The 17,487-nt window shown below is 36.0% G+C and overlaps 1 protein-coding gene across 1 annotated transcript in view; it reads right to left on the bottom strand.

Annotated features, from left to right (window-relative positions):
• Positions 1-17,487, bottom strand: part of STK3 (serine/threonine kinase 3) — a 268,999-nt gene that overhangs the window by 77,836 nt on the left and 173,676 nt on the right. Inside the window, exon 9 of the mRNA XM_080800926.1 lies at positions 1,545-1,737. Coding sequence (XP_080657052.1) covers positions 1,545-1,737 — 193 coding nt within the window. The remainder of the gene's footprint in view (positions 1-1,544; positions 1,738-17,487) is intronic.

The raw sequence follows: 17,487 nt of genomic DNA, 5'->3' as shown, positions 1-17,487 counted from the left end.
AGGGAAATCAGTAGCTCTCTAGAAGATACAACAAAGCACTCAATGGTCATCTAACCAGTCTGCTAAGAATTACAGAGTTTGAGTAAAAGAATTTTATCAGCTATGGAAAAGCGATACTCCATGCTAATGGGTAATATGTTGTAAAGTGCCTTATCATAGGGTCTTCTTGATCTACAGGGCACATAACTTGTACCCTAACACTGGCTGGCTTTGGAGGCTCCAAGACCATCCAATACAGCTGGGTAAGCAAGTTCTGGATGCAGAATGCCTACTGTAGTCAGAAGCCTAGCTAGGAATACATGTTTCAGGCTGCTTTCCATAGCAAAGGCTCAGAAGACTCACCAGTTGTGGGATATTAAAAATAAATTCATATCCCTTTCCCAGTTCCCACCCAGGAATAACTACATGGCAATCTGCTTGCATTTTGTGCTTCATGACCCTCCCTTTCAAAGTATACAACCATAATGTGCTGTATGTACTAGGAAATGTAAAGAAAGTAAGAGCAGTGAACAAATGGCTTAAAGTCATGAAGTAAGACCTCCTAAGCAGCCTCTTGGGGGGGAGTAGCAAAAAGAAAACAAAAATGTCACAGAGGAAACTGCTTCCTGTTTTCATTTTATAATAGAAACAAATCCCTGAATATTTATATCTTTCTAGGCTCTATAATGCAAGAAATCATGCATTACTGCTCTTGTGCCATTTAGAAGCAGTGCTGTGTAGTGGAAAACAGCCTAGTGCTTAGACTTTGACACTGACCACACGTAACTAGGGTAATAGGGAGAAGAGGAAGGTCAGTGGGTATCAAAAGGTACTTAATCTGCTTTGGCCTATAACTGTGAAATCACAAGGTCCTGCCTTGTTAACTGCAATCTTTAAAAATCTATATATACACACACAAAAAATGCTAGTCTGTGAAAGTATCTCTGTCTTCATCGCTCTGTAAGCAACAGAGATGAGAGGAAAAGTCTTAATTGTCATTTTAGCCCCCGCAGCACTCCTGGCATGGTGCCTCACACATGATAAATGGTAATAAATATGCACTGAATTGATTTTTCTCCAGGAGTATCCCTGTCTCTTGATCCTTCCTCCTAGTGTTTCTTCCTTTCCCAACCAAGCCCTTATTTCTTCTCTTAGGCTTGCAACCCATGTCATCTGCGGCTTAACTGATAATTTAGACAACATGAAATAATATTATGTTGTATTTACTGGAACAGAATTTTATGTTCACTTTTTTATTGGAAAAGTAAATGTTAGGAATGCTATCTTTTTATCTCTAAAATACTTTACAAATTAAATTAAGTTATGGGTTAGCATCTTTTAACAGAAAAAAGTTCCATAACCCTCAGTTAGAGATGTGCTGCTTTCTGCTATACTAAAATTTTAAAAAAAATTTTATTTATGCCATACTTTTTTTACTGTTAAATAATGCCCAGAAACAAAATTTTCCACAACTGGCTATAAAAGTAAGACAGAACTAGCCTGGTTTTGATAGAAATGTGCTTTTAAAATAGAAAAATAATATTCAACAGGAAAAAGCCACATACTTTTCATAGTTCCATCCTGTTCTTCTTCATCTTCACTGTTTATAACCATGGTCCCCAAGTCAGATTCTAACATCGTGCTATTATGTTCGATCATGGTCTGGGCGCCTTCACTCATCGTGCTCGTGGCCTTCATCGTGCCCACACTCTCTGAGCTAGTCTTCACCATGGTGTGGGAATCCAGCTCATCCTCGTCCTGCAAGCAGAAATACTGCATTGAAGGAAGACTTTTCTAAGACGCTAGACTTCTTCATTCTTAACAACATGACAAGCATACTATACTTTTTTAATTGAAGTAGAGCTGACACACAATGTTATACTAGTTTCAAGTGTACAACATAGTGATCCAACATCTCTCTATGTTATGCTATGCTTACCATAAGTGTAGCTACCATCTGTCACCACACAATACTATTACAATACCATTGGCTATATTCTCTGTGCTATACCTTTCATCTCCATGACTTCTTTATTCCACAACTGAAAACTTGTAGCTCCCACTCCCTTTCACCTATTTTGCCCATCCCTGTCTTAATTTTATAGAAATATTTTATAATTTAATAATAAAAATATTTTACTTTTAATAACGAAAAAGTACTATTATAACTACTAATTTTAATATAAAGACACACATAAAAATGTTACTGTAAGAGCCAAAGTTATCCAAAATAATCTAAAGTTTTAAATAATTAAAGCTCAAGCACAGAAATTGTTTGCTGAAATAGAAGGCTTCTAGTTGTTTTTTAAAATAAGGATTATAATCAAGAAATGGGCAGAAGTCATGAACAGACATTTCTCCAAAGAGCACATCCAAATGGCCAAAAGATACTTGAAAAAATGCTCAACATCTCATGGCATCAGGCAAATACAAATCCAAGCCACAATGAGATACCTCCTCACACCAGACAGAATGACTAAAATTAACAAGTCAGGAAATGACAGATGTTGGTGAGGATGTGGAGAAAGGGGAACCCTCTTACACTGTTGGTGGGAATGCAAGCTGGTGCAGCCAACTAGGGAAAACAGTATGGAGGTGCCTCAAAAAGTAGAAAATAGAGCTACCCTACGACCCAGCAATTGCACTGCTAGGGATTTACCCCAAAGATACAAATGTAGTGATCCGAAGGGGCACTTGTACCCCAATGTTTGCAGCACCAATGTCCACTAGTCAAATATGTCCAACAGTCAAAGTATGGAAAGAGCCCAGATGTCCACTGACAGATGAATGGATAAGGAAGAAGTGGTATGTGTTTATGGGTGTATATATATACACACACACATATACACATATGTTCAGTGGTATATATATATATATATATATATAAATAAATGATGGACTACTACTCAGCCATCAAAAATGAAATCTTGCCGTGTGCAATGACACAGATGGCACTAGAGAGTATTATGCTAAATGAAATAAGTCAATCAGAGAAAGACAATTACCATATGATCTCACTCATATGTGGAATTTAAGAAAACAAAACAGAGGATCATAGGGGAAGGGAGGGAAAAATAAAACAAGAGAAACCAGAGAGGAAGACAAACCATAAGAGACTCTTAATCATAGGAAATAAACTGAGCCTTGCTGGAGGGCAGGGGAATAACTGGGTGATGGACATGAAGGAAGATACATGATGCTCTGAACATTAGGTGTTTATAAGACTGATGAATCACTGACATTTACCTCTGAAACTAATAATACACTATATGTTACTTGAATTTAAATTAAAAAAATAAAAAGAGGATTAGGAAAAGTAAATTATCAACAAATGCAGAACATATAATATGGTGACAAGACAAATACAAGAGAACACATTAAAGACGGAATATGTTAGCACTATTCTAACAGCCATAACATTTACATAACTTTATACAAATGCCATTGGCTTTTTTGTTAAAATTATGATAAATATATAACACAAAATTTACCAAATTTTAATAATTTTTCAAAGTATAGTTCTGTGGCATTAAGTAAATTCACAGTATTAATGCAGTCATCACCAACATCCACTTCCAGAACTTGTTCATTATCCCAAACAGAAACTCTGTGCCCATTAAAAAATAACTCTTCATTCTTCCCTTGCCCCAATCTCTGGTAACCTCTTTTCTGCTTTCTGTTATGATGAATTTGTCTATTGTAGGTACCTCACATTAGGAGAATCAAGTAATATATGGGTCTTTGTGTCTGGCTTATTTCACTTAGCACAGTGTCTTCAAAATTCATCCATGTTGTAGCATGTGTCAGAATTTCATTCCTTTTTAAGACTGAGTAATATTCTATTACATATATATACACACACACACACACACACACATATATACTGAATTATATCCCATTACACACGTATATACATATATATGCAATGGAATATATACATATGTGTGTGTGTAATGGAATATATATGTATATATGTGTGTATACACACATATTTGCCACATTTGTTTACCTACTCATTTGATGATGAACACTAGGTTGTTTACACCTTTTAGTTATTATGAATAATGCTGTTATGAACACTGGTATACAAGTTATCTATTTGAGTCCCTATTCTCAATTCTTTTGCGTCTATGCTAAGAAGTGTAATTCTGTACCACATGATAATTCTTTTTTTTAATTTGAGAAACCACCAAGGTGTTTTCCACAGTTGCTACACCATTTTATGCTCCCACCAACAGTACTCAGAGCTCCATTTTCTCCACTTCTTCACTGACACCTATTCTTTTCTGTTTTTTTTTTTTTCTTTTTGACAGCAGCCAACCTAGTGGATACGTTGTATCTTGCTGTGGCTTGATTTGCACACCCCTAAGGAGCAGTGATGCTAAGCACCTTTTCATGTGTTTACTGACCATTCGTGTATCTTCTTTGGAGAAATGTCTATTCATGTCCTTTGCAAACATTTGTCCACATTTGCAGGTTGTCTTTTCACTCTCTTGATGATTCCTTTGATGCACAAAAGTTTTTAATTTTGATGAAGTTGAATTTATCTACTTTCTTTTGTTGCTTGCGCATCTTAAGTTGCCTTTTATCGCTTTTGTTATCACATCTTAGCCATTAGTTCTTTAATGTAAATTCACAGAAGGATCAAATCAGTAATAGAAGTACAAACAAAAAATTGCTCTTTAGAATGTTCACCAAAGATAAACTGAAATAGGGTCATAAAAAAAAAACTAACAAATTCTGTTTGAGAGACCAAATATTCCATTATTTGGAAGAACCTGATCCTGCAGTGAAATTCATTTATATCTATTCCACTTTATGTGGAAGCAAACAAGCAAAACCTAATTCTGACAGGGGTCAAATACAAATACAGAGAACAGGAGCATCCCTGTTGTTCTCAGCTGTTTGATAGCTCTTCCTCTTCCTAAACCTGCATGATGAAGTCAGCAGGACCTCTCAGTCTTTTGTGCTTCTTTCATGAGTCTCTTTTAGGAGACTTCTTCATTCTTATGCTTCGACTATCTAATATGTTGAAGACTCCCAAATCCTGAAATCTTCTTGACTTTACTTACTACTTAAATGCTTAATGATGTTTAAAACTCGACATTTCCAAATCAGATATCATTCCATCCACCTCTTTAGTCTCTCCTGTCTGCCACAATCCCCAACAGCTACTTATTATAAAGCAGAGAAATCTTCGTTAGCTACCCGAGAGTAAAAATCCGACAGGCCTTCTTAGGTTTATTCTCTTTGATGTCCCACATTCAGTCAGTGAGCAAGTTCTTCTTCAGAAATCTCTCTCTCAGCTCTACCTCTTCTTTTTCATTCCTACTGCTACTGAGTAAATTCCTGTTTACCTCATACTTGGGTGAATACAGGAAAAGCTCCCTGACTGAACAGTCTCTCCACCCTGACCTTCTAGAATCAGATAGATACGAGTTTCAAGTCCTGGCTCAAATCACTTAATAGACATGAGACCATTAGGCAAGCTCTTTAAACTCTCTAGATCTTAGTTTCTTTCACTGGAGTTATGATGATCAATGAGAAAAGACATGCAAAATGCCTACATGTTACCAGGAACAAAGTAGTTTCACACTTTCTTCAAAGTCCGTGTACCATACCAAGCTCTCTTGAATATTACTGTTATCATAATATCCTACTGAAATCTCTAACGGCCACAGTTCTTCCCTGCATTAAAAGCGAAACATTTCTGCCTAGATTTTAATGTCTTCTATATTATCTTATGTTTTCTGGCTAATCTTACTTTCCCATAGTTCACATATCCTCCAATTTGGTCAGGCTGACCTTAACTGAATCTCCAGCTGCTATAAACCCATGTCATGCCATGTCATTAAGACCTCTTCTTTGTTTATGTCTTCTTCTCTACCCAGAATGCTCTTTCCTCTCTAACCATTTTAACTAAATGGGACAGTCCCCCATCAAGCATCTGTTACCTTCCTGGCTACTTCAGTCTTTATTAATTATCCCCTTTTCCAAATTTCTACAGAATTTATAATCTGCATCACACACTCCTGCATTTAAATTTATGATCTCATACTGTGAATAACTGTTTTGTAAAATCTTTTATAAATATAAGTATCTTACAAATAGGAATGCCTTACAGTACATCTGAATCTACTCAACTTGTTTATTTGGTATTCTGTATACAGTAAACATTCATTATATATTTACTTTTTTACAGAACTATAAAATCATGAACCTATAATATTCAACATCTCATTTTATATTTGAAAAAAATGAGGCTCAAGGAAAGGGATAGACTTCCCCAAGGACACATACCCATTTAAAAGCAAAGCCAGAAGTACACACCTAGTTCTTATATTTCTTAGTCCATTACTCCACTAAATGCTTGTACCTTACTTACATTTAAATTCTGATCTACTTGAAAGCTTGAGCTAGAGGTACAGGCTTACAATTTTAACAGCTTATATCACCATCTCCTATTCCCAAAGGGTCTTATACAAATTATTTGGTCCATCCTGGTGAAACCTGCCATCTTCTCTTATTTATACTATTCAAAACAGCTATTAAAAGTGTTAAAAAATATAAGCTACATATGTAAACTATATATATAGTTTAAAATATAAACTATTAAAAACTATTTAAAAAACAGTCTCTGCACAGTTTTCACAGTTTCCACTCTCGCCCACTTTAGTCTCCCAAACAATAAATAGGCAGATTGATTCTTTCAAAAGATAAATCAATCACATCGTGTTATTCTCCTACTCAAAACCCTGCATTTGGCTTCCTATCACACTTAGAATAAAATCCAAAATCTCTCTCAGCCAAATGTGATCTGGCTCAGTAATATCTGCCAAGCCTATCTCCTATCACATTCCTTCTCACTCACCAAGTCCCAGCAATGCTGGCCTCCCTGTGGCTGTTTCCTGAGCATTCTAAGCATGTTCCTCCTCAAGCCTTTCAACTGGCTGATCTCTCAACCTGGAATGCTCTTCCACAAGACAGCTTTATCCTTTTCTTATCTCAAGTCTCCACTTAAATGTCATCACCTTGGTGAGCCTTGTTCTGACCAAGTTAAAATCGAAGTCTCCAACAATCTTTTATCATTCTGTATTCCTCATAGCCTATACCTGGCCTTCTCTACCACTAGAATGGTTTGATGGAGGCAGAGGCTTTCTTCACTGATCAATCTCCAATGCCTCAGACACCTGGCACGTTAACACGTACTTATTAACAATTTATTTAATGAATGGATCCATTTATAGTTTTACTTATTAATTCACTCAATAAGCATTTATTGTAAATTTATAATATATCAAGGAGTGGACAGGCCTTGCAGATACAAAGATAAATAAGAAACAGTTTTGTTCCATTTTGGTTTGTTAAGGAGTCTGGTGTCTAACAGAAACTGACTGACATGTGAACAATAAATTCCAAGGCAATTTGTTAAGTACTATAAAAAAAGTACTGGCAAAGTACAATGGGAGAACCAAGAATAGAGCCTCAACTCTGCCTATAACAAATGAAGAAAGCCTCACAGAAGAAGCTGCCCTTAAATTAGGTCTTAAAGGATACATACTATATAAGTTACACATACACATGAATTTGGATGACTGCTTTATCTGACAGCTTCTTTCTTTAACAGAACTACACTCAGCCATCCCTACTCGGCTCAGCTACCCTGAGACCGAATTGGGTGCCCTATTCTGTACTGTCATGTGCGTATGCCATTCATATGCTTACTACACAATACTGTCATTGTCTATACACTTGACTTGTCCAAATCTCCCATTAGATTCCAAATCTACAAGGACAATAACCAAATCTTAACTGTTATATTCCTGGTATCCAGTACAAAGCCTGTTCTTATTACATAAGCTATTAAACTAATGTTAAAGCCCTTATGATGAGATAGTGCCAAAACACAGAACTAAAGGACAATGTTATATTAGGTTCTAGAGTAGAATTTTATTTAAACTAATGTATTGTGTTAAAATACAGGATGGCTATTGAAGAAACTTTGAGAGGGACAATAATGCTATTAACTAGAATTATTAGTTGGTCATTTTTCTAATAATCAAAAAAACAGTTACCAGTGAGTTAGAAGCACTATGCTAAGGACTTTTTGTAGGATATTCCCATTTAATCCTCTTATTAATCTTGTGAAATATTATTAACTCTAGTGTGCAAATAATGAACCTGAAGTTCAAATGAGTTTAATAATTTGTCTAAGGTGATACAACAAATAAGTAGGGGAGTAAGGATTCTAACCAGGTCATTCTGATTATAAAGCCCAAGATCTAATTTCCAATTTTATAAGGCTTTAAAATTATTTACAGCATTTCTCAAGTCTGGCTGAATTTATATTACAGGTTAGCTGGAGCATGTTTTATTTTGCTAAGAGAAAACAACTGACATACACATATATAAACTGATCTGTACTTGGTCCAAAAGTTAAAAAACAAACAAAAAAACCAACCTGGAATTTACTCTTTCCAGTAGACACCACTGAGGAGGAAGGGAAAAAGTTGGTTTTCTATTTTAAAAAAGCTGAATAGAATAGAACTGAATAGAAAACATTTCTATTAAAAAATTGACTGCCAGTTTAATATTTTTATCATGGTTGCAACCAGTTTAATTCCCAAAACACTAAACTATTTTTATATGCGTGAGTCATTTGTCTCTTATCCTTGTAAGATTCAGTGCTGTGACAATTAAACTTAACAGAAACATTCCATTTGGTTGGTGTGAAATAATACTTTTAGTCTTTCTATATGCCATATTAGAGTTGAATCTACAAGGGGATAATGAGGGTTGGACCTCCGGATTCATACAACTCACTCAGGCAATCTTTAAAATTATAAAAACATTGAATCAAGTTTGGAACGGACTGCTTTTACAGCATATTATTTTCACTTACATAGTTATTTTGCTAAAGGATGCTAATCTAATTTACAAATTGGCAGTAAAAAAAATAGCAATGCAAAAACAGAGGACTCAACTCACTCATGAAAGGTGGCACCCAAACAGTAATTAATAAAGTACAAATGGAATAAGAACTAGTTTATATGACATTTGAAGACTTGAACACTAATAACTTGGTAATGGTGGTAAAAACTTTTCAGCAACACCTCTTTAAAAAAATCGTTAACTCTGAAATTGTTCTTGATATTTCAGATTATTACTAAAATTTCATTTGGTACTTCTAGCATTTTTATAATAAAACAGTTATTTAATATGTTTTTCCAGAGTTATACTTCATTTATACATACTCCATTATTCCTCACAAAAGAAAAGCAGAAGAAAAACATGTTGATACTTTATAGAAAAAGGTCTGTGGAACAGATGCTTCTCCACTGGAGAAAGGAGCCAATTCCAGTAAGGAATACAATAGCATTTCAATCAGTGGTCATCATGTGCCAGGAATGCAAAACAGAGTACTGATGATAATCCAGGTTATGAATCACAAAATCCACATGGAATACAAATATTTGAAAACATTATTAGGAAATCCTACTCCATTGCTAAGACAGATTTATGCTATAACAGTCTGAGAAATAATCAGACTTTGCATTAGCTAACTTCACACATGTACTATTTACTATTTTAAAGGATTTTCTAAATATTCAGCTACTCTGACTGATTTTAAAGATATTTACGCAAATACTTTAGAAAGCATTTGCTATATGTAACAATGAGATAGACCATTTCTTAAATAGGTATCTTTCTAATGGGAAATATTCTAATTATTTCTCTTCTTGAAATATTAAATACGTCTTTATTACTAGTACAATATGCAACAGCACATTAACACCATACAGCAGTGATCTTAATGGTGTTGATTCAACTAGACAATTCTACTAAGTATGTATTCTGTTAAAACATAAAAAATTTGTTTTTATTTATTTTTCCAAAACTATTTTGTAAGGAAAAAAATGAATACGTAAAATATATAAGTGAACCAATTATACAAAAAGTTGCAATACTATAGTGATCTGGATATCTTTCAAACCTGTTACAGGTGCTAATCAGGGATGACAATGAAACAGCAAACAATGTAATAAACGTAGTCTAAATGCATGTGAGCTTTCGAGATATTAAAGGGAATCCACATGGGCCCCCAAAAGTGCTGGAAAACAGTGAGAATAAGCTAAATCTGACCTTAAGGGCTGCTTTAGGGGTATAAGATGATGGGGGTGGGGTGGTGATGGGGTGGTGATGGGATTTTAGTGGATAAAGGGGGACAAGCGACAAGTCTTTGGATTCTGTCCAAAGTGGAACTGAAACCCCTGCATAAAGTTGGGGATCCTGAAGGTCTACATCCTCAGTGAAAGGGTGAACAAGAAAAAAAGAAGGTAAGACATGCAAACTTGTCTCTGTCACTTGGGCTTCAGGTAAAGACGGGAAGTTGCGGGGGGTGCTTCCTTTTAGAAGCTTGAGACACAGTTTCAGTCCTTTCTAACATGACCTACAGGGTCTGGGGAACCCCATGCTGAGAAATTAGCCTTATGCAGTCCTACTATGGAAGTACCTGGGGTGCCTGACAGAAACAAATAAAAATCCACCCTATGTAGGGACTCAAACTCAATCTTCAACCCAGAACTCATATATCATTCTCAGAAATAAAACTGAGCTAGAGCTGAGCTCACAATTCAAAAGATAAACAATGAATAGACAAGCTACAGAGAGTGGGTAGGAATAGCAAACAGAATTAAGACTCTCTCCTTAAAATTAACTTAGTCACCTTAGAAAGTTGCATCTAAGACAAAAATTTCTAGGATAAAAATTAGGAGTATACAGTGGCATTCTAGGCTGAAAAAAAAAACCAAGCACAAACATAGAAATATTCTGGCTAGAAGGGAAAGCATTAAGTCAGTTTGACTGCATTAAAAAATGATCTACAGTTTACCGAGTGCTCTAAACACTAAGAACCTGCTTGAGTTGCTTGCAGAGAAGTGACAAGAACCTTGGAAACTAAAGGATGACTTGGAGAAGAATGGAGAAAGAGCTTGTAATCAGAAGGTTATTACTGAAATCCAGATTTGACTGAAAAGGTCTATAGAAGCAAACCACAAGTCAAATCTGAAAGAAATCATGAAAGAAGATCAATATATTAAGGAATCTTTCTGGACAGTCAAATATCAAAATAACTCCAATACTCTGAACATAAAGAGATGAAACTGACTCTGAAGAGAAAAGTGTGATAGGTTCTAATCTGAATAGATGAAGACAGCCGAGAAAACAAATAATGCCAGCTATTTGTAACTAAAACACGACTTAAGAGATTTGCTACTTCATCACATGATGAAAGTATTGAAATCTTACAATTTGTGGTAAAGGGCCAAATAAGAAATCAACAAGGCATGTATGGTGTGAGTTCAGGGGAATGGACATAAAATTGGGAGAAAACTGTGGCAGGAATCTTTCACTTTTCTCCCTGGGCATAACTAAATTTGGGACTGTTGGTTATGCCAACATGCTAACCTGTGTTAATAAATAAATTTGAGTTATTACTTGAATTAGTAAAAGCAAAAATCAAAGGGTACCACTGTCCATTTGCTTGTATGTCTCACAGCAAGGAAGAGCCTGATGTACGAATGCACTAAAAATAGCTCTCTGCTACAGCAAGGTCAAAGTACTGATGGGAACCACACAGCATTAACTTCAAATTCCACTTCCAAATACAACAGAGGGAAGAGCTTACCCCACCGCCTCTTTATCAATAAACCCTGCGGCGTCTATTGTTTCTGTTACCAATGAAATGACCCACAGCAGAATCAGCTGGTTAGCTCTGGTCTCATTCGGACCACATTCAACCCAGCAGAGCTAAGAACTACTGAGAAGACATCAAAAATACTCTCCTTCAAACAGCTGCACTTAAGCACTGCTTCAGTGTCTGCCAGGCTGAAAAAAAAGTAATAAATTGGTATTTACCAATTAATAGCTACTAAGATTTACAGTATCTGAAAATCTGTACAAAGAATGAACTTTCTTCCCACTGCTGTAAGTAGGTGGTCCTTCTATTTCACTGCGAGAGCAGCGTAAGAGCTTATACAGCTGCTGTCTTTGACATACCTGTCTTTAACAAACAGAAACTTCTCCCTTCATGGATCCTAACTTTCTGCATGTTCGCAGGCATGTTTTAAAGTTACATCAAAGCATTCAAGATTTCCAAAAGTCATAAAAGACTTGTTCATCAGTACAAGCCTAAATGGTGAGAAGGCGTGTGGGCAGGACTTCAGAGGCTCCATGAAGCAAGACTGCACAAGTTCTTGGCATTATATTAAAAGTTTCCAAACAAAAGATTATCTTACATCCCCTGTGCACAATAGTGACATACAATAGAGTAAATTAAAAAGTAAAAGCAACCTTAACCATGATTTTTCTTTTTTCTCCTCCAGCCAAAAGCGTGTCAAAAGATTGACAAAATATGAAGATTATAAAATCAAATATTTTAAAATAAAAAAATAACACCTTTAAAAATTGTTGTCACGGGCAGTTTATAAAAAATCCACAAGAGGGCACCAAAGACAAAACACTGGAACAAATTCCATTAATTGGAGATTTACACAGATAATATAGGTTCGTAAAATAGGTTATTCTATTTACTAACATACTATCAATACTTTTCAGAAAGAGACTAGCGGCTAATTATTTTAAGCTGATGTATTTCAAAATATCATAACCACAGCCATGTTATAAGTTATATTTTTAAATAAACAGTATTTATGTTTCTTAAAGGACAGGTTGCCTACATTCAGTAATCTCCCCAATAACTTCCATATAATAGCAGAAGGCCAACGAACAGTTGTTGATTCCACAAAACTGACAGAAACATACAACAGGAAATATCAAACATTCATATTTATCACTGCATTCTAAATTGATTTATATTAAAAGTTTACGATTGAATACCTTATGTTTGTAGAATAAATATAACAGCTACTCTGTCTTTGAAAAGAAATTTTTCTTTTCCTCAACCTTTCTTTACTTTTTTCTGTTCCATTATGATACTGTTTAAGAGCAAATAGAAACTTTAATACACACTTAACAGAAGAACTATCACTGTATAAACTTAGAAATGATAATATATTATGAAATGGTTTTGAGAAATCACCCTCTGAAGCATTAAATCAGAAGACCACCTGAAGCACACTAACATAAGATTAATTTTAATGTGTAATTTACATTACTGATACAAGTGAAACTCTGGAGCAGAGGAGTGTCAGGGAAGTCAACAAACCCCCAAGAAATCCTCCTCTACACCCCCAACCAAGTATTTATCACATTTGGTTTAAGAACTGCTGAAGGGGGCACCTGGGTGGCTCAGGGGGTTGAGCCTCTCTGCCTTTGGCTCAGGTCATGATCTCAGGGTCCAAGAATCGAGGCCTGCATCAGGCTCTCTGCTCAGCGGGGAGCCTGCTTCCCCCCACCCTCTCTCTCTGCCTGCCTCTCTGCCTACTTGTGATCTCTCTCGGTCAAATAAATAAATAAAATCTTAAAAAAAAAAAAAACTGCTGAAGGAAAATATTCAGTACCATTATGTACCTTCTTCATTTTAAATGCGAATACATCCTGTGTGTGATAATCACGTGGCACTATGCCACATAACAAGGGGTAAAAGTCAGGTAGGAGCCATTATAAAGGTTTTATTACAAAGATAAGTATACATGATATATATAGTTGTTGATTCAAAAATTAAATACATAATAATACTGTGTGTAGGCAATGTGCTAAAATAGTCTTTATCCTTGAGAAATGTACAGTTTAGTGGAAAGAAGCAGAAAGCAGACAAGCCAGGTAAATATTCTCATAGAAGTAAACAGAGGATACCATATAGGGACCACAATAGAGCACTTGCTCATCTGAAGCTTAGAGAAGCATCATGAAAGGTTCCCCCTTTCCCAGAGGAATCAATGTCCAACACAACTCCTGAAGGATAAGGACTTCATCAGACAAATGATGGTGAAGTAAGAAGTCTAGAAAGAAGAAGCAACTTAAAATTTCCTTTAAAGACTTCTTGAGCAATCCTATTTTTGCTTCTGGTTTCACTACCAACTACAAAAAGCCTGCTGACTCCTAACTGCCCGTGCTATCCATTAGGGGTGAAGCCTGTATATCCAACAGTCTGCTACCCAAAATGATTTGGATGAGCCAGGGGCACCTCAAATTAAACAAGTGCTAAAGCAACCCCATCTTACCCAGAAAGCAGCCTTGGAGAGAGGACTGCTGGCAGAATATTTCACCACAGTATAAGGGGTAGAGAGAAAATGTGGTTAAATGAAGAAACAAAGACTCTGACTATTCTATCATAAAGTTTGTTCATGAATAATTTGTTGATCCCCCCCTTTTTTTAAAGGTCAAAATATAGCTACATGTTTAGGTGAAGAAAAAGGGTCTAGAAGAAAGAGATAATGTGATTGACAGAAAAGAAAAGGCAAGTAGAGAAGACACCTTTCAAGGGAGGTAGAAAGAAAATCGGGGCAATAAAACAATTTCTGTCCATTACACATCTCTCTATCACAGTGCTTGGCATAGCGCACTGTGATCAGTCATCAATTCCCTTGGAGTCTCACCATCAGACTGCAATCTTCCTATAGGCAAATTATCATGTCTTAGTTTTCTTCTAGATGAATTTTTATGAAGGAAAAAAGATACATCCTCTGAAAGAGGGAGAAAGAGAAGCCTAGTGAGGATGCAGAAACATCAAAGTTAGAAGAATACTGAAGTCTAGTTAGTGCAGTAAGAAAAAAAAAAAAAGATACAAAAGTTATAAAGATTGGAGACAAAGAAATAAAACTACCTTTATTTCTAGATGACATGACTATGCAGAAAATTTTTAAAAATCTACAAAAAACTCCTGGAACTAATAAGCAAGTACAACAAGGTCACAGGATGCAAGGACGAAATACAAAATTATCTGCTTCCTATATATACCAGCAATAAAAAAATCGGAATTTGGAATTACAAAATTTTTAATCTTAAATGCCAACTCAAAATCCTTAGTTTTCTGAATGAAGCAACTTGGAATTTAGGCCAACTGATGGAGTCTGCAGTGTCATAATTTTGTTAAGGTAGTTTGCATCTTGCTGTATTCAAATGGAACAATGGTAGACTTTGGGTACTCAGTGGAGCTAAAGATAGTTGGTTTCTTTCCTGCTTGTGTGTTAAAAATTTTTTTGCTATTTATTTAAACTGAAAAAAAAAAAAAAAAGTTCATCCATTTCCCTCACTCCCTCATCTCCCACCCCTGCCTCTTGCAGCAACTCATCTGTCCTCTGTACCTATGAACTCGATCTTTCTGGTTTTGTTTTTATTTATTAGATTCCACATATAAGAGTGATCACATGGTGTTTGTCTTCCTCTGACATTTTGCTTAGCATAAGATCCATCCATGCTGTCACAAATGGCATGATTTCACTTTTTTATGGATGAGTAATAATAATCCATTGTATATATAACAACACTATTTATTTATCCATTCAATCATTGATGGACATTTAGGTTACTTCCATATCTTGACTATTATAAGTAATACTGTAATGAGTATGGGAGAATGCACATTATCTTTTTGAACTACTGTTTTTGTTTTCTTTGGGTAAATACAATTGCTGGATCATATGATAGTTCTATTTTTAATTCTTTGAGAAACATCCATGCTGTTTTCTACAGTGGTTGCACCAATTTAAATTCCCACTAACAGTGCACAAGTGTTCCCTTTCCTCCACATCTTCGTTAGCACTCGGTATTTCTTGTCTTGATAACAGCCATCCTAACAGGTGTGAGGTGATATACTGCGGTTTTGATTTGCATTCCCCTATCTGGTGGGGAGATTCTTGATTACTGATTCAATTTCTTTGCTGATTATGAGTCTGTTCAAATTTTCTTTTTCTTTCTGTTTCAGTTTTGGCGGTTTATAGTTCTAGGAATTTGTCCATTTCTTCCAGATTGCCCAATTTGTTGGCATATCATTGCTCATAATATTCTGCTATAATTATGTGCATTTCTCCTGTGTTGGTTGTGATCTTTCCTCTTTGTGATTATATTTATTTGGGTCCTTTCTCTTTTCTTTTTGGTAAGTCTAGGTAGGGCAATTTTGTTAATTCTTTCAAAGAACCAGAGCCTAGTTTCATTGATTTTTTATTTGTGTATCATTTATTTCTGCTCTAATCTTAATTATTTCCCATCTTCTCTGGTTTTAGGGTTTATTTGCTGTCCTTTTCCCAGCTCCTTTAGGTGTAAGTTTGGAATGTGTATTTGAGACTTTTTTTGCTTCTTAGGGAAAGCCTGTATTGCTACATACTTCCCTCTTAGGACCACCTTTGCTGTGTCCCAAAGGTTTTGGACTGTCATGTTTTCAATTGCATTTGTTTCCATGTATTTTTTAATTTCTTCTTTAATTTCCTGGTGAAGTCATTCATTCTCTACTAGGATGTTCTTTAACCTTCATGTATTTGTGGTCTTTCCAAATTTTTTCTTTTTCTTGACTTCAAGTTTCATAGTGTTGTAGTCTGAAAATATGCATGGTATGACCTCAATCTTTTTGTACTGGTTGGGGCCTGATTGGTGACCCAGTATGTGGTCTATTCTGCAGAATGTTCCATGTGCACTCACAAAGAATGTATATTCTGCTGTTTTAGGATGAAATACTCTGAATATGTCTGTTAAATCCATCTGGTCCAGTGTGTCATTCAAAGCTCTTGTTTTCTTGTTGATCTTCTACTTAAATCATCTATCCATTGTTGTGAGTGGGGTATTAAAGTTCCCTTCTATTATTGTATTGTTATCAGTGAGTTTAAGTTTGTTATTAATTGACTGATAAATTTGGTTGCTCCCATGCTGGGGGCATAAAAATTTATAACTGTTAGATCTTGTTGGATAGACCCCTTTCTTATAGTGCCCTTCTTCATCTCTTATTATAGTCTTTGGTTTAAAACCTAGTTTGTCTGATATCAGTATTCTGGCTTTCTTTTGATGTCCATTAGCATGAGAGACAACCCCTCACTTTCAATCTGGAGGTGTCGTTGGATCTAAAATGAGTCTCTTGTAAGCAATAAATAGAAAAGAAAAAAAGAACAAAAGAAAGCCTGGTCCTATTTCCACCAGAACTGAAGCTGACCCTTTGGAGCACTCTATGATCAGCAGATCTGGCACACAGGGGGACAAGGTGAGGGGCAGGGCGCCTGTGTTGTTCTTCTGAGGGAGAGGCCTGCTGGACTGGCTCACAGTCAGACCTGCTCTTGCAAAGACGCCAGGCCCGGGGGAAGGGGAGCGCATGACTCCAGCCTCCACTGGTGCTGTTTCCACTCTGAAGTCTAACTATGCTGGGGGGAGGGTGAACCCACCTTCTGGTCTCTGGGGAGAGGAACTCATGGCCACCACTATTTAGGAGACCCTCACAGAAAAGTGAACAATCTCTCTCCTGTGTCCCAGGCTTTTGTCGGATCGCTGCCCTCAACCTGTTGGTGGCATGCGGCACCACAGTTCTATTTTATTTCTGGCTGGGGGCTGGGATTCAAAACTCTA

Source organism: Martes martes (genome assembly GCF_963455335.1).
Source record: "Martes martes genome assembly, chromosome: 4".
NCBI lineage: Eukaryota > Metazoa > Chordata > Mammalia > Carnivora > Mustelidae > Martes > Martes martes.
The sequence above is the reverse complement of the archived record's forward strand: the minus strand, read 5'-3'. Positions and strand labels throughout refer to the sequence as shown.